Source organism: Sapajus apella, unplaced genomic scaffold (genome assembly GCF_009761245.1).
Source record: "Sapajus apella isolate SASKATOON/1434 unplaced genomic scaffold, GSC_monkey_1.0 scaffold97, whole genome shotgun sequence".
NCBI lineage: Eukaryota > Metazoa > Chordata > Mammalia > Primates > Cebidae > Sapajus > Sapajus apella.
The window spans coordinates 289,473-312,007 of record NW_022437037.1 but is presented as its reverse complement, the minus strand read 5'-3'; the positions used below and the strand labels follow the sequence as shown (position 1 = coordinate 312,007).

Here is a 22,535-nt window from a genome sequence, read left to right as displayed (position 1 = left end):
GAGCTGCTCTAGAGAATGTTGTTCAACTTCAAATTGTCAGCTGATTGTGAATTTATTACCTTTTCTTTTTCTTTGCTACAGATTACTTAACCTGCCATAGTAAGGTGTCTGAGTTATGTTTTCTTTCTTTCTTTCTTTTTTGAGACAGTCTAACTCTGTCACCCAGGTTGGAGTACAGTGGCATGATCTCAGCTCACTGCAACCTCTTCCTCCTGGGTTCAGGTGATTCTCGTGCCTCAGCCTCTGGGGTAGCTGGGACTACAAACACATGCCACCATGTCTGGCTATTTTTTGTATTTTTAGTGTATTTAGTATTTTTGTATTTCACCATGTTGGCCAGGCTGGTCTGGAACTCCTGACCTCAGATGATCTGCCCGCCTTGGCTTCTCAGAGTGCTGGGATTATAGGTCTGAGCCCCCATGCCCGGCCCAGAGTTATATTTTTTTGTCTTTTCTTTCTTTTTTATTTGAGTTATATTTCAACTTACTTTTTCCAACAGTTTGCCACAGCACCCGGCACATCGTTATGTTTTTAATGTTGCTTACTTGATGCCTTAACGTAGGCTACATTTTCAAAATTGATCTTCTCTTTCCATCACCTGAAACTTTTATGTCCTGAATGGTAGTTACCCTTGTTCTTTTTACCTCCTTTTTAGTTTATAATTATAATATTTATAACTTTGTTTCTAATTATAAAAGTAATACATGTCTATTGTAGAAAATACAGAAAACTATAAGCCAGAAAATTAAAATCATGGATAATCCCATGTGTCAGAGGGAACTCCTGCTCACCTTTTGGTGTATTGGTATAGTAGGTAAATTCTCTTGGGTAAGGTTCTGTTGGATGGAAGGGTACATTTTTGTATCTAAGAGGCCTTCACTAACCCCCTTTAGCCTGGGTTGTTTTAGGGCTTTCTTGACAGATAGGACTTTTCCCTTCTTTAAGTTTTTGTGACATTGCACAGTGAGACCTTCAGCAGCAGAGTTCGGTGAGGGTCTGGTCTGCATTGTGTATCGCTGGGCTGTGTCTTCAGAGCCCAGCATGATGTTTCAGCCAGTGTTTGTCGAATGCAGGAGGGAATGAGAAACACAAAGCTAGGACAGTTTCCCCTTTCTCTGTGTTGCCCCCTTCCCTGTGCTCTAAATATGCCTCCATTTCCCCAGTCCTGTACAGTGGAACACGTAAATTACCATGCAGTAAAACGGCATGATAGGTTTTTGTTTATTGCTAGTTGCTTTTTCATATTTAGACATCTTTGGAATATTGCTTGCCTTGATGTGTGATGAATACTTTTAATCCTTCGGTCACCTTTTTTTTTTTAATATAAGTTAATTACTTTCTATTATGTTGATGGATTGTTTTATGTTTTAGATGATTCCCTCTAAGTATTGCAACATAGGGACTATTAGATAGAGCTAACTGCCACCACCTTGAGCTTTTTCAGAAGAGAGTCTCCATATTAAAAAATATGTAATTTCAGTGTACAAGGCACTTTTTCTTATCCGTGCCTCAAGATGGAATTAGAAGATTAAAAAGATAAAGTGCTTCATTCATTTAATAAGTATCTCTCATATTTATTCTGATAGTTTTTGCCCCACTTTCCATTTTACTATGGAATAGAGGATAGTAAAGAGTACTCTACTCTTTAGAGTGAATAGAGGAGAGTACTCTATGGTACTCATAGCAGTACCATGTAACTATCTGTCCTCATTTTCTAAACAGTGGTGACTGCCCTTCAGTCAACTGACAGTGGCAGGGTTCCTTGGAGTCTCCACATCCTAACTGCTCTCCTCGAGCAGCTCCTCAGGCAAAGCTTTCCTCAGGTTTGTGGGGAAAAGAAGAGGGAGATGATTTTCAAGCCTTGAAGAGTAGGAATTGATTATGTTTAGATTAAGTCCAGGCAAGGAAGGTATTGGTGTTTACAGAAGGGCCTTTGGAGTCAGGCTGATATGAGGTTTGAGTCTTGGCTCTTTTACCTTGGCTACTGGATATTGAGCAGATGACTGCAGCCTTGTAAGCCTTGGTTTTCTTGGCTATAATATAAAGGTTATGTTGGGTTGCAGCCACTTGCCTGTAATCCCAGCAATTTGGGAGGCCAAGGTGGGCAGATCACTTGACGTCAAGGGTTCGAGACCAGCCTGGCCAACATGGCAAAACCTTGTCTCTACTAAAAATACAAATATTAGCTGAGTGTGGTAGCACGTGCCTGTAATCTCAGCTACTTGTGTGGCTGAGGCACAAGAATAGCTTGAACCTGGGAGGTTGAGATTACATTGAGCTGAGATTGTGCCCACTGCACTCCAGCCTGGGCGACAAAGCGAAGCTCTTGGAGTTATTGCATTAATTAAATAATATAATTAATTAAATAATATATTTAGGGAAACATTTAGCAGAGTTTACTTAACAGCTCTCAGTAAATGCTAGCTCTTTTTTTTTTTTTTTTTTTTTTTTTTTTTGAGATGGAGTTTCACTCTTGTTGCCCAGGCTAAAGTGCAGTGGTACAATCTCAGCTCACTGCAGCCTCTGCCTCCCAGGTCCAAGTGATTCTCCTGCCTCAGCCTCCTCAGTAGCTGGGATTACAGGTGCCCGCCACCATACCCAGTGAATTTTTGTATTTTCGGTAGAGATGGGGTTTTGCCATGTTGGCTGGGCTGGTCTCGAACTCCTGACCTCAGGTGATGCTTCTACCTCGGCCTTTCAAAGTGCTGGGATTACAGGTGTGAGCCACAGCGCCTGGCCTAAATGCTACCTGTTGTTACAATAATGAGTGTTATTATTAGGGCTCCTGCAGCACCCATTTTTGGCCTCATGCGACCTTTGTAGCAGGCTTGAGTAATAGAAATGGGTCTAATTTCAACACAGAAGCCCTTTGTGGCATACTGCTCTACATTTCTAAAGCACTTTACAGTTTATGAAACACATTCAAATTTGTCATCTCGTTCAGTCTTCATGTCTTGAGATATTGTGATCACTGTAGCTTCTTAATTCTAGTGCTTCAGGAGGAACGGGAATAAACAGAATTAAAAAGAGAGAGCAATGACAAGCAACTGATCTGGGTCTGAAAAGGATGGTAATATGAGGGCTATCAATCCACTCCAGAAAGGTTGCCACTGTTTTCATTGTAACCCTTTGCCTGCCCAACAAGGCAAAACACTTGTTATTTACTGAAGTCTTTTTTAGCCATTGAAATTGTTATTTTAGAGCTGAAAAACATGCAAGGGTATGTGTGCATGCCCACGTGTGTTTGCATATGAGAGAGAGAGGGTGCAAGAGAGAGAGCGAGTGTGGGTGCGTGCAATATGTAGAATTACTTTTTTACTAGTTGCTTTATAACATGCAGATGAGGCTCAGGGGGAAGAATCAGGCAGTCTAATGATGGATGCTAGGTTATATGCAAAATGGAATTACTCTAAAAATGTTTTTTAAACTGACTTTATATATTTTCTTACCTTGTACTGACCTTCTTTTTCACCTCAAAATGACAGAATTATAGAGAGTGAAAGATGGAACCACATGATTGCTCAAGACCCTCCACTTTCATCTATGACCAGGAAACCAACCCACAGAGGAAGGGCAAGCGGGATGGAGAAGACTAACATTTACTCAGTTCCTACCATGTGTCCTGGCAGGCACTTGAGTCATTCATACATTCATTCTGTAGTTCAACAGATGTTTTCCGCAGGATTTTCTATGTGCCAGGCACAGGGCCAGGCATTAGGTATGGAACAGTAAATAAAGCAGCCATTAACATTGCTCTCATGGAAGTTCAGAGGAAACTTCGTGGTGAAAGCATACACTGAAGATGTACATAAATAAATAATCTCAATTGTTAAGCACTCTGAAGGAAATGAACAGGACATGTGTGATAGAATAACTGAAAGGAGTGTTAACAGTGAAGGTTTCTTTGAGGAGGATTCTCACAAAGGGTCTTGTGATGGGTAGGTCCTACCATTATCCTCATTTTACATCTGAGGAAACAGAAGCACAGAGGTTCAGTAACCTGCCTAGGGCACGCATTAGAGGATGAGGAGTCACACATGCAAAGCCCATGAACAGAGTCTCTTAAGATACAGTGAACAGCACCTGCCAAGCTCTAGGAAGTGGGAAATGCAAGCAGGGTACACACAGGCACACGTGCAGGAGTCTTAAGGGCTCTTCCAGATGGCCGGTGTAGCCGAAGTCTGATGAGCAGGTGGGGGAGTGCAGTGGATGATGTTAAAGAGGTAGACAGGGCCAGATCACGCAGTGCTTTGTTGGATGTTGCAAGGAGTTTGGATTTTGTTCAGTGTTTGGGAGCCACTCATCGAAGGAATTTAAACAGGTTGTAGTATGATCAAATCTGAGTTTAAAATACAGATCTAACTCATGTGTAGAGAACAAATTGGATAAAACAAGAGTCCTGTAGGACAATTGGGAACCTGTTACAATAGTTCATGTGAGACCTGATGGTGATTTTGGTGGCAGTGGAGAGGGAAAGAAGTGAGATGATTTTGAAATATGTATTTTTCACTTTTTTTCTTAAGATAAAACACATAAAATTTGTCATTTTAGCCATTTTGAAGTGTGTAGTTCTGTGGAATTTTAACATATTAACCATGTTATGAACTGTTATTACCAATTTCAGAACATTTTCTTCACCCCCAAAAGAAACCTCATATCTCCCAATTTCCCACCCCTGCCATCTTCTGCCAAACACTAATCTACTTTGTGCCTCTATGGATTTGCCTGTTCTGAACATTTCATATAAATGGGTTCATATAGTAGTGGCCTTTCATGTCTGGTTTCTTTCACTTAACATAGTGTTTTCATAGTACATCCATGTTGTGTGATCAGTACTTCATTCTTTCTCATGGCTGAATAATATTCTATTGTAAGGATTTTGTTTATCCATTCATTAGTTAATGGACGTTTGGGTGGTTTTTATTGTTTGGCTATTAGAAATAATGCTGCTGTGAACATTTGTCCAAGTTTTAATGTGAACACGTAGTTTTAGTTCTCAGGAGTATATACCTAGGAAAGGAATTGCTTGACCATATGGTAACTCTATGTTTCATTTTTGAGAAACTGCCAAACATTTTCGCAATGACTGCATCATTTACATTCCCACTGGCAGCGTATGAGGATTCCGGTTCCTCCATATCCTCACAAACCCTTGCTATTTTCAGGGTTCTTTGGGTTGTTACCGTTTCATGTTTTTGCTTTTTTTAAAATTATAGCCACCGTAGTGGGTAAGAAGTAATTTACATTATGGTTAATGATATGGAACAGTTTCATGTTTTTATTGGTCATTTGTATATCTTCTTTGGAGAAATGTCTGTTTAAATCTTTGCCCATTAAAAACATTTTTTTCTCATCTTGTTGTTGAGTTGTAAGACTTCTTAACATATTCTGGATAGTAGACCCTTGCCAGATAGATGATTTGTGAATATTTTCTCCCATTCTTTTGATTATCTTTTTACTATCTTGATAATATCCTTTAGGCACAAAAGTGTTTTTTTGTATGTTTTTTGTTTTTTGGTTTGAGACAGAGTCTTGCTCAGTTGCCCAGGCTGGAGTGCAGTGGTATGATGTCAGCTCACTGCAACCTCTGCTTCCTAGGTTCAAACTATTCTTCTGCCTTGGCCTCCCAAGTAGCTGGCATTACAGGTGCTCACCACCACACCCAGCTAATTTTTGTATTTTTAGTAGAGATGGAGTTTCACCATGTTGGCCAGGTTGATCTCGACCTCCTGACCTCAAGTGATCTGCCTGCCTTGGCCTCCCAAAGTGCTAGGATTACAGGCATGAGCCACCACGCCCAGCCTAGGCACAAAGGTTTTTAATTTTAATGAAGTTCAATTTATTTCTTTTGTTGTTTATACTTCTGATGTCATATTAAAGAAATTATTGCCTAATCCAAAGTTGTGAAGATTTATACCTGTTTCCATTTATGAATGTTACAGTTTTGCCTCTTACATCTAGATCGTTGATATGTTTTGAATTAATATTTGTATATGGTATGAGGCAGGAGTCCAAATTCATTCTTTTGCATGTGGCTATTCATTTGTCTCAACATCAATTGTTGAGAAGACTATACTTTACCCATTGAAATGTATTTTTTGCAGTAGAGACATTAGAACTTCCTAATAGAGTAGATAGGCAGTATGAGGGGTATGAGGGAAGAAGAAACATCAAGACTGTTGAGATGAACAGCTGGCTTAGTGATGGCAGCACGTATTATTAAAATAAGGGGGGACTGTCGTTTTGACTTGGGATAGGAGGGAGTGAGGGACAATCAAGTGTTCCGATTTGAACTCGTTTTCTGTGACACTTTTCTGTATACTCTGTATAGTGAACATATTGCGTGGGTGGGAAAGAAGACTGAGCCAGCATGCAAGCCTTCTGTGAGGGAGGGGAATGGCCAGAATGTTGGCGGATAACAGAAACAAAAAAGGAGGGGGAGAGGATGGTGTCGTTGGATGGCCTGGGCCTCAAAAGAACAAGGAGTTTTTCATGAAAGAGGAAGTACTAGTTTGGAAGTGTTAGTGGGGACAAGGATGCCTACTGTTGCATGCCTTGACGATGTAGGGGTTATAAAAAAAAAAAAATCAAAGCAGTCCTCTTTTAACAGGACAGCAGAGGAGACAGTAACCTCAACAGCAAGTTCTGTGAAGTCCAAGCAGTAGAGGAAATGGTTTTTAGTTTTTTTTTTTTTTTTTTGAGATGGAGTCTTGCTTTTGTTACCCAGGCTGGAGTGCGGTGGCGTGATGTCAGCTCACTGCAACCTCCACCTCCTGGGTTCAAGTGATTCTCCTGCCTCAGCCTCCTGAGTAGCTAGGACTGTGGCATGTGCTACCACGCCTGGCTAATTTTTTGTATTTTTAGTAGAGAACAGGGTTTCACCACGTTAGCCAGGATGGTCTTGATCTCCTGAACTCGTGATCTGCCCGCCTTGGCCTCCCAAAGTTCTGGGATTTCAGGTGCAAGCCACCACGCCTGGCCTGATTAGGAAATGGTTTTAAAAAGCAGCTGAGGATTTATGGGTGTTTGTTGATTAGTGCAGGAGCTCTTGAGGGCAGAGTGGAAGACTCAGGAGGGAGGAGTGGTAGGTGTGTGGGAGGGATTGGGACTATGTCCAGCAGTGTGGGGATGGTGGTTAAGGCAATCACGGAAGACCAAAGGGCCCTTGAACCTGTGCGGTATTGAAGTAAACAGATGTACCGTGCAGTGGAACTAGCCCACATAGTCTCTGAGAAGGCAAGCACTTGTTTCAGTGCCGCTGGCCTAAATCCTTCCTGGGAGAATATGGCAGCTTCCCAGGCAGCTCACCTCACTGTCTCAAGGAGGGACATAGCAGTTTCCAGTGAGGGCACCTAGTGCTATGGTCTATGAACACACTGAATTAGTAGCAAAGCCAGCCTTCTAACACCAAACATCAACTCTGCTCACCACTCTTACTTGTTCCTCTTAGTTGTGGTGCTCATTTAACTTCTTGCTGGCAGATCCTGATCATTAGTTTGTTAGAAAATGAAAAGTTAAGGAAAAATAATCCTTGAAACTAGACAGTGTTTCCACTTTGGGACCATTCCAGGCTCACAGCAGGTCTGTACAGAAAGGATGCAAAATGGCTGTGCTGTCCACAGGTCTGGAGAGCAGTCAGTTCTGTATAACTGTGGCAGTGTGCTTTGCTCTTATGCATGTCCTCTGTCCACAGGGTCATGTAGGTACAACGGCAACCAAGAAGATCGATGTCTACCTCCCTCTGCACTCGAGCCAGGACAGACTGCTGCCAATGACCGTGGTGACAATGGCCAGCGCCAGGGTGCAGGACCTGATCGGGCTCATCTGCTGGCAGTATACAAGCGAAGGACGGGAGCCGAAGCTCAAGTAATCCTTTCTCTTTTTGGCTGCTCTAGTTTCTGGCGGTCTCTTGGCCACCCAAGGTGTCTTCTAGGCTGGTCAGTCTTTCTAGGCATTGGCCTGGAACCACACCTCTGCGCTGATGCAGCTCTGGGTGCTCACCAGGTCTCACGCCTGTGCATCTCAGAGAATCAGCTTGCAAAATAGACTTAGAATGTGAATTCCAGACATGACAACATGGATTTTTAGCAATTTCCAAACATTTTTATGATCTCTGCTAATAAAAGCACCCTGGAAGGGAAAGGGCGGGGATTGATGTTTGTTGAACACCAACCATGCATTGGGCACTGGGCTGGGCACTTCATAGCCGGTATCTGGAATCTTGTTTGATCCTCCCAGCATCCTGGGAGGCGAGGGTAATGATCCTCATTCCGCAGAGGTGGAAGCTCAGATTCAGAGTTGTTACTGGCTGAAGGTTTCACAGTGAGAAACAGCAGAGTCAGGATTTGATTCCAGGTCTGTTTGATGCCAAGGTTTTTGCATTATTTCCTTCTGCCTCCTATAGAACTTTTGGTCTGAATTTTAGTTTTCTTTATCAGTTAATGGCTCAAATTTTCTCCCAGTCACTAGGCTCTGCTTTTCATTAAATAATTTTATTTAAAATGTGCTTGAAAGTAGGTTCTCTATGCCTCTACATTATAATTTGAACTTTAAAATGCTTTGCTGAATTCCCTCTCCCCTACTTGCATTTTTTATCTGACAGGCATCCTCTTCTAGTTTTACATGCTCTTTCCAGCAGTAGGGTTTAGAACACAGCAAAATGTAGTAAATGCCTTCATTTTAAAAATGACTCTCAGCTGGGTGGGGGCTCACACCTACAATCCCAGCACTTTGGAAGGCTGAGGTGGGCAGATCACCTGAGGTCAGGAGTTCGAGACCAGCCTGGCCAACATGGGGAAACCCTTTCTCTACTAAAAATAGAAAAATTAGCTAGGCATGGTGGCAGTCATCTGTAATCCCAGCTACTTGTGTGGCTGAGGCAGGAGAATCACTTGAACTGGGAAGCAGAGGCTTCAGTGAGCTGAGATGGTGCCACTGCACTCCAGCTGGGTCGACAGAGTGAGACTCCATTTCAAAAAAAAAGGATTTTCATGGAGATGTCCTCTTCCCATCTCACATTTTCAGAGTTAGCATGATCCAGTCAGCCCTTCTTTGTTTTTATTTTTCTTTAGCTATACTAAATTTCTTTAGGTAAATTAAATATGGCACATAAAATCATTTTTTCAAATTCTTATTGACATTGCCCTCTACTTTGCCTGAATACGTTGTAGACACAGAGCTCTGGTGGCAGTAGAAAGCCTTTCACCAAGATGCCACCTAGGCTTAGAAAATGGTTCAGCCAGCGCCACTTCTGAAGGGTGAGCTGTGATGTCCTCCCTTTTCCCCATGAAGTGGGAAGAAGGAAACAGGAGAAGGAGTCACAGAACTAGTGACTTTATAGGTGTTGTCTGATTTAATTTTTAAAACATCACTTAGGTCTGGTACTGAAATCAAGAGAGGAACTTGGCCAGGGTTACACAGCTAGTAAGTAACAGAGATAGGATTTGAACGTACATTTTATAGATGAGGAAACTAAACTTAGAGAAGCTAACTAGCTTTCTTAAGTCACGCAGTAAGTGGTAGAATTAGGATTTAAACCCAACAATTTCTGACTCCAGAGCACCATCTCTTCACTATTACATTATCTTCTCCACCATGGAACTCTGTTATAGGTGAAATGAAAACATTTATTGAATTTGTACTTATTGCAGGCACTGTGCTAGATCTGGAAATACAGAAGCGAAATAGGCAGTTCCTGCCATCAGGGACCTCTCTGTTTAAGGTAAATAGTTAATAACAATACAGTACAATTACATGTAAAATCAGGTGCTTACAAAGAGATTAACCCCACATTTGGGAGGGAAAATGCAGTCATGAAAATCTCCCTTGATCAAGTGACATCTAAACTGAAACCTGAGGGAGCAGTAGGAAAAAGTCACGCAGAGAGGTTGAGAGGAGGGCCTTCTAACAGAGAGAAAAGCATGATTGTGATGGACCTTTAAGTTCATGCTTTAAATTCTGTATTCTCTTCCAAATACATAGTAACATATTTGTACTTTAATAACAAGATAAACATCCTTGTGGACTAGAAATAGAACCAACTACAGAAACAGGCAGAGTGTGCTAGGAGTCCATTATTGTAGGTTATTACTGTCCTCAGAGCATGCTGGGAATGAATTTACCAGTGTATGAAATGCTGATTTTTCTCAGGCTTCAGGGCAGCTAGTCAGGGAATGGGTGATGATCAGAGCCCTCAGCCAATCATTCCTGGGTAAGGGAACAGTCTCATCCATCTGCCTGTGTACTATGCAAATATTGTTATTTTCTCCATATGTCATGGTGTCAAAAAGAGTGGGAAATACTGCATGAGGGTATGGGACCAAAGGAACTGCATGCCTGATGGGGACCAGAGGAAATGACAGTTTTAGAAACTAGAAGCTGGGGGGAGACTGTCATACTATGAAAAGAAGCCGAACAAGGCTGCTTGGGTCTGTGGCTTATTTAAAGTTGTGTTTCTGTGGTGCAAGAGAATAGAAAGAGCAGTTCAACCAGGACCTGACTGTGGCATGACTGGATTGATGTTATCCCTGCCATTACCAAAGTACAGGAACCCTGAGCTGTCAGTGTAAGACCTGGTTCTGGTCTGGAGGCCTCTGTTTGGATGAGGGTGGAAGGTGGCAGCAATATCTGTAAAAGCACTGACGGTGAGTGGAGAGAGAGAGCAAGCAATGGTTCTCATTCAAGAGGAGCTTAGCAAATTAAAATTCCAAAGCCCACAAGGATAGCCAGTACCAATAAACACAGACAATAATCAGGAGATGAATTTGGAAACAGAATATAATAAAGCAATCTGAAAATTAATTTCAAATATGTTTAAGATCACCAGAGATGAAGGAAGGAACGACATTCCTCGTTAACTTCTAGGAAATTATGAAACAAAAGCAGGCACATTTGAATTTATAAAAGAACCAATTAAAAAACAATACTGGAAATATAAAATACAGTTATTAAGGTAAAAAATACTTTGGGATAAACTCTAAACTGGACACAGTTCAAGAGAGAATGAGTTGAAAGACAGCTGATACTGAGGAATTCAACCTAGGATCTAGTACAAAGAGATAAAGAGGTACAAAGAATGATAGGTAAGAGACATGGTGGAAAGATTCAAAGGCTCCCACATGTGAAGTGGAGAAAGAAGGGAATAGCAGGGAAGCAATATTTGAAAAGATAATGCCAGAGAATTTCCCAGAACTGTAGGCAGGTATGAGTGGGTTTGATGTTAAAAACACGAACAAATTAAATGACAGAAGAGGAGACTTTTTTCTTTAACAAATGGTACTAGACCAATTGAACTTCCATAAGCCGAAAAAAAATCAACCTAAATCACATACCTTGTATTAATTAAAAATAAATCACAACTTAAATGTAAAATGTAGGGAAAAAAAAAAAAACAGGAGAGCCAGGCGCGGTGGCTCATGCCTGTAATCCCAGCACTTTGGGAGGCCGAGGCGGGTAGATCACAAAGTCAAGAGATCGAGACCATCCTGGTCAACATGGTGAAACCCCATCTATACTAAAAATACAAAAAATCAGCTGGGCCTGGTGGCGCGTGCCTGTAATCCCAGCTACTCAGGAGGCTGAGGCAGGAGAATTGCCTGAACCCAGGAGGCGGAGGTTGCGGTGAGCCGAGATCGCGCCATTGCACTCTAGCCTGGGTAACAAGAGCAAAACTCCGTCTCAAAAAAAAAAACAGGAGAAAATATTTGGGACCTAGAGCAAGTTGGTCTTTATTAAAATTAAAAATATTCATTCTGCAAAAGATCCTGTTAAGAGGATGAAAGGACAAGGTATGCACTGGAAGGAGATACTCATAAACCACATATTTGACTAAAGACATATGTAGAATATATAAAGAACTGAAAAGTCAGCAGTAAAAAGTTTAGACAGTTGATCAGAAAATGGGCAAAGGCATAAACAGACATATCACTGAAGAGGATATACATACAGATGGCAGAGGAGCACCTGAAAAGATGCTCAGCAACATTGGCCATTAGGAAAATGCAAATTAAAACCACACGCGATTAGAACAGCTGAAATAAAAAATAGTGATGACACCAACTGCTGGCAAGGTTGTAGAGACACTGTATCATACATCATTTCTGTTGATAATGTAAAATGGTATAGTCATTCTGGAAAAGACTTTGACAGTTTCTTATAAAACTAGACATGAATTTACCATACAACCCAGAAATTGCCCTCTTGGGTATTTATTCCAGAGCAGTGAAAACTTTACATTCACATAAAAACCTGTATACAAATGTTCATAGCAGCCTTATTTTAATATTTAAAACTGGAAACAACCTAAATGTCCTTCAACAGGTAAATGATTAAACATTGTGGTACATCCATACCAAGTAATACTGCTATCAGCAGAAGAGGAACAAACCGTTTTCATACATGCAATGACTTGGGTGGGTTCACACAGTGAAAAAAGCCAATTTCAAAGTTTTGTACCACCCGATTCCATTTTTATAACATCCTCAAAATGACAAAAGTGTAGAAATGGGGAACAATTGAGTGGTTGCCAGAGGACAGGCACAGTGTTAGGGAGGCAGTGCAACTGTCAACGGGTGGTGAAAAAGAGCTGCTCTGTCATGATGGAACAGTTTTGTAGCCTGGTGATGATGACACAAATATATACATGCAACCCAGTGTGTAGAATTACATACAACACACATACAAGTACATGTAAAAACTGGTGAAAACTGAGTAATGTCTATAGTCTTATTAACAGTATTGCACCAATGTCAATTTCCCTGGTGTTGATGTTGGACTATAATTATATGAGGTGTTGCCACTGGGGAAACTGAGTGAAAGATTCGGGGGACCCTGTGCATCATTTTCCCAGCTTCCTGTGAGAATATAATCATTTCAAAAATAAAAGTTTAAAAAACAGGCTGGACATGGTGGCTCACGCCTGTAATGCCAGCACTTGGGAGGCTGAAGTAGGAGGATCAGGAGTTCAAGACCAGCCTGGGCAACATAGTGAAACCCCATCTCTACTGAAATTACAAAAATTAGCTGTGCGTGGTGGCGCATGCCTATAGTCCAAACTACTCAGGAGGCTGAGGCAGGAGAATTGCTTGAACCCGAGAAGCTGAGGTTGCAGTGAGCCAAGATCATGCCACTGAATTCCAACCTGGGCAACAGAGTGACACTCCATCTCCAAAAAATAAAAATAAATGCTAATTCATACCTAGATACATTGTAATGAATATCAAGGATATAGAGGAAGTATAGGTTTAAAGGTTACCAGAGAGATGACAAATATTCTCAACAAAGGAACCACAGTGGACTAACAGCAGACTCTGTATCAGCCACAGAAGATGCTAGAAGACATTGGTATAACTTCAAAGTGCTGAGGAAAAATAACTGTAACCCCATTTTACGATGATTGTTCAAGGCAATTTTTGACAAAGACCATAAGATTTTGCCACACGTGTTCTTTCATTTAAAGTAGCTAGTTCTTAAACTTTTTAGTCTTGTGACTGTTATAAAGCAGTCATCTTTGCTGCTGCTTGAAGAACATTAGGTGGAATTGTACTTTTATGTTATTAATTTACTTTTTTGCTATTCATGGCAATGAAGAATTCAATGACTACCAGTACAGTTTGGTGCCATTGCCTTGATTCATGGTAAGGTGCCAGTAATTTTGCCCACAATTGCTTGTATACTGTCAGTGTAAATGTCAGCCCAGTGAAAAAGGCAAACAACGTTTTAGTGGTATTATGAAAATATTTTTTGCCTTAGGGATCCCTAGAGGTCTACAGACCATGCTTTGGTGACCACTGGTTTAAAGAACCACCTCATTTCATCAAGAAAGAAGCCGGGCACTGAGGAAAGGAATTGGTTGCAAGAGATAGCGGTGGACAAAGAAATTCATAAAATATGTTGGTAAATCTGGTTAACTACTGACTGCAAAGTAAAACTTCGAAAGTAATTTGTGTGTGTGTTTTAAAATATGACCTGAAATTTTAGACAACTATATTATGGAAGAAGGGAGGGAAAGTTCAGTGGGTAACTAAAGCATCCTGAGCTTGTGTTCAGACTAAGAAGAGAATAGAATGACTGTAACTTTAGATATATGAATAAGTGAAATTAGGAAAATGTTAGCCACACATTTTATTAAACATTTAAGAGTAACTACTAAAGAAGAAAAAAGTCCAATAGCTTTCTAAACAGTAAAGGGAAAAATAGGGAATAAAAGTGTATCAATTCAACAGAAGGTATGGAAGAAAAATAAAAAGAAGCCGAGAAAAGAGGCAAGAAACAACATAAAGTAAGCTGTAGATTTGTCCAAATATATCATTAATTGCAATAAATACAAACAACTCACCTATTAGAAGATAATTTATGAAATTATATTTAAAACAATTTTTTTAGTGTTATACTACTCAACAGACACATACCTAAAATAAAATGATGCATAGTTACCCCTTCTCTCCCTCCCTAGTTCCTTCCCAGTCCAAAAGCTGTCAGGTGGCTGTTCTGCCTTCTCCTTTCCCATTGGCCAGAGCCTTCAGTTTCACTTGGCCAAGGGAGATTGGGATTGAAGTGAGGGTTTGGAAGTGACTCAAACAATAGAATTTAAGGCAAAAACGTAACAATAGAGATATTTTGGTAAACTACATAATGAAATAAGGAGTAGTCCACTAAGATAATAGGCCTGTGAACACATCTACAACAGTCTCAATATATTAAGGGAATTATAAGGAGGCACTGAATGATGCATAATTGAAACGGGACATTTCAGTACCTTCCTATCAGAAACTGATGAACAAACAGACCCAAAATTGCTAAGGATAAGGAAGATTCAAACAATGTAATTAACACTTTCTTTACATGTAGAATTCCAAAACCAAAATAGAGATTATCTCTTATACTAGTTTGTAAACCTCTGAAGTTCAGAGATTACATCTTATTTATATTCCATGTTGACATTTTCAAATTGTTGCTCCATATTTCAAATTACACAGTTACATTGAATCTAAACCACGGTCTTCTGACCTTTTTTACAATTCTTAGTGACATTGGATTTCTCAGGTTTGTTTGATGTGATACAGTCTATAAAGTGAATCTCTGGGATCTCCTCCTGTCGGGCAATATAATGTGAGGTATTTTCTTTCTAGCCTGTTGTACTTAGTGTTGGAGTAGATCCTTATTTGGCCTTTTGCAGTGAGTTGGCCCTGTGAAAGAGCTTTTCATTCACAGAGGGGGAATTACTAGATGCACGTGAGAGTGGTCCACGAGTTTCAGCCTGATTGTCAAGAAAACCATTGAGAAATATGGTTCCCCTGTCTTGTGCCTTGTAAACTGTCTGTAGTAGTAGACTTTGGCCCCAGTGAAGGAATGGAGAATTCGGCAGGAATTCTTGGCCTCCTCTACTTTTATGTCTGTTAACTCTTGAGCAAGATTGGAATAGCTGTTTAGGCTTATTTCCTGTTTATTTTGATGCACTGATTTTGGGGAAAACATTTGGAAGAAACTAACTGAAATAATTTCAATCTTTAAATAGTCAAATTTAAAATTTAGACTGTGTTGTTCATGTTTATTGAATTTTGATCAGAACATGTGGACTATAAAATTTTTGCCTAAGAGATTTATATATATTTGGAGGACTTACTATACTAAACGTTTTTGATAAATATTCCATGGGTTCTGGAAATAATTATTTTCTATAGGTTATAGACCTCAATATATAATTATTAAGTCAATATCCTTAATTACTTATTTCTATTATCTTAGGGTTTTTGACTATTTGGTCTATGGATGATTAGGAGAAATGCACCGAAGTTTCCATTTTCTTGTGTGCTTTTGTTAACTTTTCCTAATATTTCAATAGTTTGCACTTTATATATTTCAGTGTATATAAAGATTCATGTGTTTTGTATCTTTATTACCAGTTCTATTTTCATATAAACTGGTCTTATTTGTTCTGTTTATGATTGTGTCTTGCCTGTTTCTTTGCTTCATTTCAGCAATGTGAGCTTTGATTTTTTTCCTGCTGTTCTTTGTTCTTTCTTCAGTCTTTTGCTTTTGCCTTCTCTTTTAGATATGTTAATAATTTTGTGAGGTTTTTCTTTTTTGACCTAATGTGAGTAATTTATTTCATAAAAACTTTTTTTCTAATGCTTTGTTTTCTTTCTTAAAAAAATTTCTTACTAAACTTTTTTTAGAGCAGTTTTAGGTATACAGAAAATTTGCACAGAATGTACAGTGAGTTCCTTATATATATCCTTCCCACCCCTCATTTTACTCCTATTACTAATACCTTGCATTAGTGTGGTACATTTGTTAAAATTGATGAACCAATATTATTATTAACAAAAGTTAGTAGTTACACATTAGGGTTCACTCTTGTGCAGCTCTAATGGTTGTATAATGGCTTCATTGCCCTAAAAATGTCCTGTGCTCCATCTTTACATCCCTTCCCCCCACCACTGGCAACCACTGGCCTTTTTTTTCTGTCTCTGATTTTGCATTTTCCAGAATGCTGTCTAGTTCGAATCATACCATATATAGCCTTTTCAGACTAGCTTTTTTCACTCAGCCATATACATTTAAGGTTCCTTTGTGTCAAAAAGGAAATGCTCATTTCTCACTATTGTTGAGTAAATAGTCCACTGCATGGATATACCACAATTTGTTTATTCGTTCCATCTATTGAAAGATATCTTGGTTGCTTCCAATTTTTGGTAATTACAAATAAGACACTATAACTATTCGTGTGCAGATTTTTAAGACACTATAACTATTTGTGTGGATGTAAGTTTTCAACTCGTTTGGGTGAATATGTACGAGTATGATTGCCAAATTGTATGATAAGACTATGATACAAGACACTGCCAAACTGTCTTCTAAAGTGGTCATACCATTTGGCATTCTCACCACTGAGGAATGAGAGTTGTTGCCACAAATCCTTACCAGCATTTGGTTTTTATCAGTATTTTCAATTTTAGCTGTTTTGATAGGTGTGTAATAGTATGTTGTTGTTTTAATTTGTAATTCCCTAATGACATGATGTTGAGCATCTTTTCATATGCTTATTTGTTACCTTTTTGTCTTCTTTGGCGAGCTGTTCTTTGTCTTTTTGCTGAGCTTCTTTGGTGAGATCTTTTGCCCATTTTTTAATGGCCACCATATTAGACAGGCTAGTATATAACAAGACATGGTATAGTCATGCATTGGAGAAAACTGTGGATTAGCATCAGTCTGATATGACCTCAGCTATCTAGACTACTTAAGGAAAGTTGGTTTATCTCATTATGCATCAAATTTTATTCATTTTATTTTAAGACTAGGTCTCAAACTGTTGCCTAGGTTGGAGTGTGGTTGTCAGTTATAGTTCACTGCAGCCTTGAACTCCTGGGCTCAAGTGATCCTCCCACCTCTGCCTCCCAAGTAGCTAGAACTATAGGTGCACGTCACCACACCTGGCTAATTTTTAAAACTGTTTGTAGCAGCACAAATTTTTTGCAAGAACTTTGCTGCCTGGGGTGGTCTTGAATTCCCGGCTTAAAGCGATCATCCTGCCTCAGCCTCCCAAAGTACTAGAGTTACAGGCATGAGCCACTGTGCCTGGCCTAACTTCATTTTAGTTATTCTTCATAGGAGCTTTCTAAATTGTGTTAACATCTTTCTGTACCTTCTTAATCAGAATATAACATAGTGGTTGAAAGTGTGGGATCCACAGCCACAGGCTGGGTTTTAATTCTGGTGTTAACGCTTAGCAGGGTGATTTTAAATGAATTACTTAAGCCTCATGTAGTATGATTTTCTCATGTATAAAATGAGGGTGGAAACTATCTAACAGGGTAGTCATGAAAATAAAATGAGAAAATACATAGCAAGTGCTCAGTAAAAGTTCATTTCTGCTCCTGCTCACTACTGTAACTGCAGCCAGCTACTGCTACAATCAATATTAGTAAGTAGTTCAGCAGTAGTAGTGTAATTGAGCCCTTTTTTGATGACTCAAGTCCTTTTTTGATGACTTTTTTACTGTCTGCATGCCCACCTATGTCTTCTCCCATTTCTAGGTTGCTGCTTCTGCTTTATATTCCTTAGAGTCCTCATGAGAACTGCTCACCAAAACAGTACAGCCTCAGTGACCCTTCCTATTCTGACTCCCAGCTGTGCTCCCATGCATCCTAAGGCATCACATTCTTTTACTGGCAGCTTTTTAACATCAATACCATGAGTGCTTTTGCTATTTCTGTAGTCAGAAATGCCTTTCTCATTCTTCTCTTGGCATTCTGCTTAATCTCAGAAGTGTAAGTCCTCCTTCATTCTTTCATTTAATCAATGTTTTTGGAGTTTCAGACCCTACGTATTCAGTATAAAATGGAGAACAAGAGAAATGTGATCACTGCACTAAAAAATGCACAGTTTGTTGGGGAAGAAGTAGTTATTAAGGGTAATAGCACTTTGTAACTGGCTCATTTCACTTATCATTTCTGTTCATTCATGCATTCAACAAATACTTATTGAGTGTGTGCTATATACCAGGCATTTTGCTTGGTATACAGTGGTGAGTAGAGCCAGGCATGGTCTCACTTTCATGAATTCCACTGTCTATTGAAGGAAGTGGGCAAATAACTAAAATAATTAATTTAAATAGTTAAACTAAATAATGTTTGATTTAAAACTGAGTTAAGTGCTCTGAAGGAAAGGAACACTGTTTATGAGAGCTTTGCCTGAAAGTCAGGGAGAAATTCTCTGAGAAAGTGATAGAGGAGGCATTAGGGTGGGGGAGGGTCCCAGCAGATGGAGCTATATGGCAGCCACCTTATTGCTGGAGGAAGCGTGTTGTGGTCAGGGAACAAAAGAAGGCCAGTGCGGCTGGAGCACAAAGATCAAGAGATCAGAGTGGAATTGTTACAGGACGGGGTCCTGATCCAGACCCCAAGAGAGCATTTTTGGATCTCGTGCAAGAAAGAATTCAGGGTGAGCCCACAATGCAAAACGAAAGCAAGTTTATTAAGAAAGTAAAGGAATAAAAGAATGACTATTCCATAGCCAACCCCTCAGGGCTGCTGGTTGCCCATTTTTATAGTTATTTCTTGATGATATTTCTAAACAAGAGGTGGATTATTCATGCCTCCCCTTTTTAGACCATATAGGGTAACTTTCTGATGTTGCCATGACATTTGTAAAGTGTCATGGGGCTGGTGAGAGTGTAGCAGTGAGGACGACCAGAGGTCAGTCTTGTTGCCTTTTTGGTTTTGATGGGAATTGGCCTGCTCCTTTACTGCAGCCTTTTTTGTCAGCGAGGTTGTTATGACCTGTATTTTGTGCTAACCTCCTATCTCATCCTGTGACTTCGAGTGCCTTAACTGTCTGGGAATGCAGCCCTTTAGGTTTCAGACTCATTTTATCCAGCTCCTATTTAAAATGGAGTTGCTCTGGTTCACATGCCTCTGACATTTTCCGCCTCCCTTTTATAAGAGAACCCTTAGTCCTAAGGGTTGCAGAGGGATGAAGATCCATCTTCTGTAACTTCTTCAGGCTGAATAGCAATGATGATATTCCTGCCTAACTATGAGATTTCTTGTATTCAGAGTAGAGAGAAGCTCAGTCGGAAAGCATCAGTATGGTAAGGTCCATTCATAACTCTTGAGTTTTGACGAAAGGTGATATCTGGAAGATATATAAGTGTTTAAGAAAACATTCCATAAGCTTGTCAAGAGTAAAACAAAATAAGTAAAGTTATTCCAAGTAAACTAAATTAGAAGGCTTTGCATGAACTGGGCAACTGTTGGAACTAAGCCGATATTGGGTTGTTAGCTGATTGTGATGGACCCAGAATTAGAACACTGATACAGATTTTTACATTACCCATCCCTCTTATTTGTTCTGAGCAGCAGTCGGAGATCACCAATTGGTTCACAGGAATAAGCAGGGTTAGCCTAAATTGGAGAAACAAACTTAAAAACAGCTAATGAGACTAGAATTTAATAGCAAGTATACCATAGTTGTTGAAATATAATACTTCATTCTCCAGTTTCTCATTTTTACTAAAGACAAATTATGGTAACACTAATTTCCTTTATTACACTTGGCCTGATTATTTGTATAAAGTGCAGCAAGAATAATTATTTTTCACATAGGCTCTTTTTAAATTGGCTTTGATGGAACTCTGCTCCATAGAAGGAATCTTAGTTAAGACTTCTTTTTTTTTTTTTTTATTGCATTTTAGGTTTGGGGGTACATGTGAAGAACATGCAAGATTATGCAAGATTGTTGCATAGGTACACACATGGCAGTGTGATTTGCTGCCTTCCTCCCCATCACCTGTATCTGGCATTTCTCCCCATGCAATCTCTTCCCAACTCCCCACCCCCTGCTGTCCCTCCCCTATTTCCCCCCGACAGACCCCAGTGTGTGATGCTCCCCTCCCTGTGTCCATGTGTTCTTACTGTTCAGCACCCGCCTATGAGTGAGAACATGTGGTGTTTGATTTTCTGTTCTTGTGTCAGTTTGCTGAGAATGATGGTTTCCAGGTTTATCCATGTCCCTACAAAGGACACGAACTCAACGTTTTTGATGGCTGCATAATATTCCATGGTGTATATGTGCCATATTTTCCCCGTCCAGTCTATCATTGATGGGCATTTGGATTGGTTCCAGGTCTTTGCTGTTGTAAACTGTGCTGCAGTGAATATTCGTGTGCATGTGTCCTTATAGTAGAACGATTTATAATCCTTTGGATATATACCCAGTAATGGGATTGCTGGGTCAAATGGAATTTCTATTTCTAGATCCTTGAGGAATCGCCACACTACCTTCCACAATGGTTGAACTAATTTACACTCCCACCAACAGTGTAAAAGTGTTCCTGTATCTCCACATCCTCTCCAGCATCTGTTGTCTCCAGATTTTTTAATGATCACCATTCTGACTGGCGTGAGATGGGATCTCAGTGTAGTTTTGATTTGCATTTCCCTAATGACCAGGGATGATGAGCATTTTTTCATGTTTGTTGGCCTCATGTATGTCTTCTTTTGTAAAGAGTCTGTTCATATCCTTCGCCCACTTTTCAATGGGCTAGTTTGTTTTTTCCTTGTAAATCTGTTTTAGTTCTTTGTAAATTCTGGATATCAGCCCTTTGTCAGATGGGTAGACTGCAAAAATTTTTTCCCATTCTGTTGGTTGCCGATTCACTCTAATGACTGTTTGTTTTGCTGTGCAGAAGCTGTGGAGTTTGATTAGGTCCCATTTGTCTATTTTGCCTTTTGTTGCCAATGCTTTTGGTGTTTTGGTCATGAAGTCCTTGCCTACACCTATGTTCTGAATAGTTTTGCCTAGATTTTCTTCTAGGGTTTTTATGGTGTTAGGTCTTATGTTTAAGTCTTTAATCCATCTGGAGTTAATTTTAGTGCAAGGTGTCAGGAAGGGGTCCAGAAACTTCTGCTTTCTGCACATGGCTAGCCAGTTTTCCCAACACTATTTATTAAACAGGGAATCCTTTCCCCATTGCTTGTTTTTGTCAGGTTTGTCAAAGATTGGATGGTTGTAGATGTGTTGTGTTGCCTTCGAGGCCTCTGTTCTGTTCCATTGGTCTATGTCTCTGTTTTGGCACTAGTACCATACTGTTTTGATTACTGTAGACTTGTAGTATAGTTTGAAGTCTGGTAGTGTGATGCCTCCTGCTTTGTTCTTTTTGCTTAGAATTGACTTGGCTATGCAAGCTCTCTTTTGGTTCCATATGAAGTTTAAGGTGTTTTTTTCCAGTTCTGTGAAGAAGGTCATTGGTAGCTTGACGGGGAAAGCCTTGAATCTGTAAATTACTTTCAGCAGTATGGCCATTAGTTAAGACTTCTTAAAGCCAAGCTCATCCATGGGTTTGTATCCTCAAATACCTATTAGTTGAGTAAATTCCTCTCCTGTTGGGGGTCTCAAGATAACTTGGGACTCCTGGACCTGTTAGAAAGTGACATTCTTTACTTACCACAGGTCAGAAACCCTGTACAGGGACTGTTGCAGACAAAGGCTGAGGCCAGTTGTCCAAGGGGCTTTTATTGGCTTTACAAATCAAGTTGGAGTCTTTAAAGGAAAGCATACCATTCCAGTTAAAGCCTTGGTAAACTAACCAGTTTCTCCAATTGTGTCCTGGTATAAAAGAAAGCAGATTATTATTGCACTTATGCAAATAGCTATATTGCCATAAATTAAGAATGCTCACAAATAGTTTCCAGATTTTGGAGAAATCAGGTAGAAACAAATATGCTCCAAATTTTGTTTACGGGAGTATACTTAATTGCTAAAAGCTGTAAATAGCTCAAAAGAAAAGTTTCCTTGACTCTGAAAAACAAAAGATCAGCATTTTCTTTTTTTTGAGATGGAATCTCGTTCCCATTGTGCAGGCTGGAGTGCAGTGGTATGATCTCAGCTCACTGCAACCTCTGCCTCCCGGATTCAAGTGGTTCTCCATCCTCAGCCTCCCAAGTACTTGGAATTACAGACATGCACCACCATGCCCAGCTATTTTTATATTTTTAGTAAAGATGGGGTTTCACCATATTGCCCAGGCTGGTCTT

At 39.9% G+C, this 22,535-nt stretch overlaps 1 protein-coding gene across 12 annotated transcripts in view; it reads left to right on the top strand.

The window, feature by feature from the left end:
* Nucleotides 1–22,535, top strand: part of MAPKAP1 (MAPK associated protein 1) — a 267,688-nt gene that overhangs the window by 110,585 nt on the left and 134,568 nt on the right. For all 12 annotated transcript variants that reach the window (XM_032257252.1, XM_032257248.1, XM_032257249.1 and 9 more), the window contains one exon: nucleotides 7,694–7,866. In XM_032257252.1, the coding sequence (XP_032113143.1) occupies nucleotides 7,694–7,866 (173 nt within the window). The remainder of the gene's footprint in view (nucleotides 1–7,693; nucleotides 7,867–22,535) is intronic.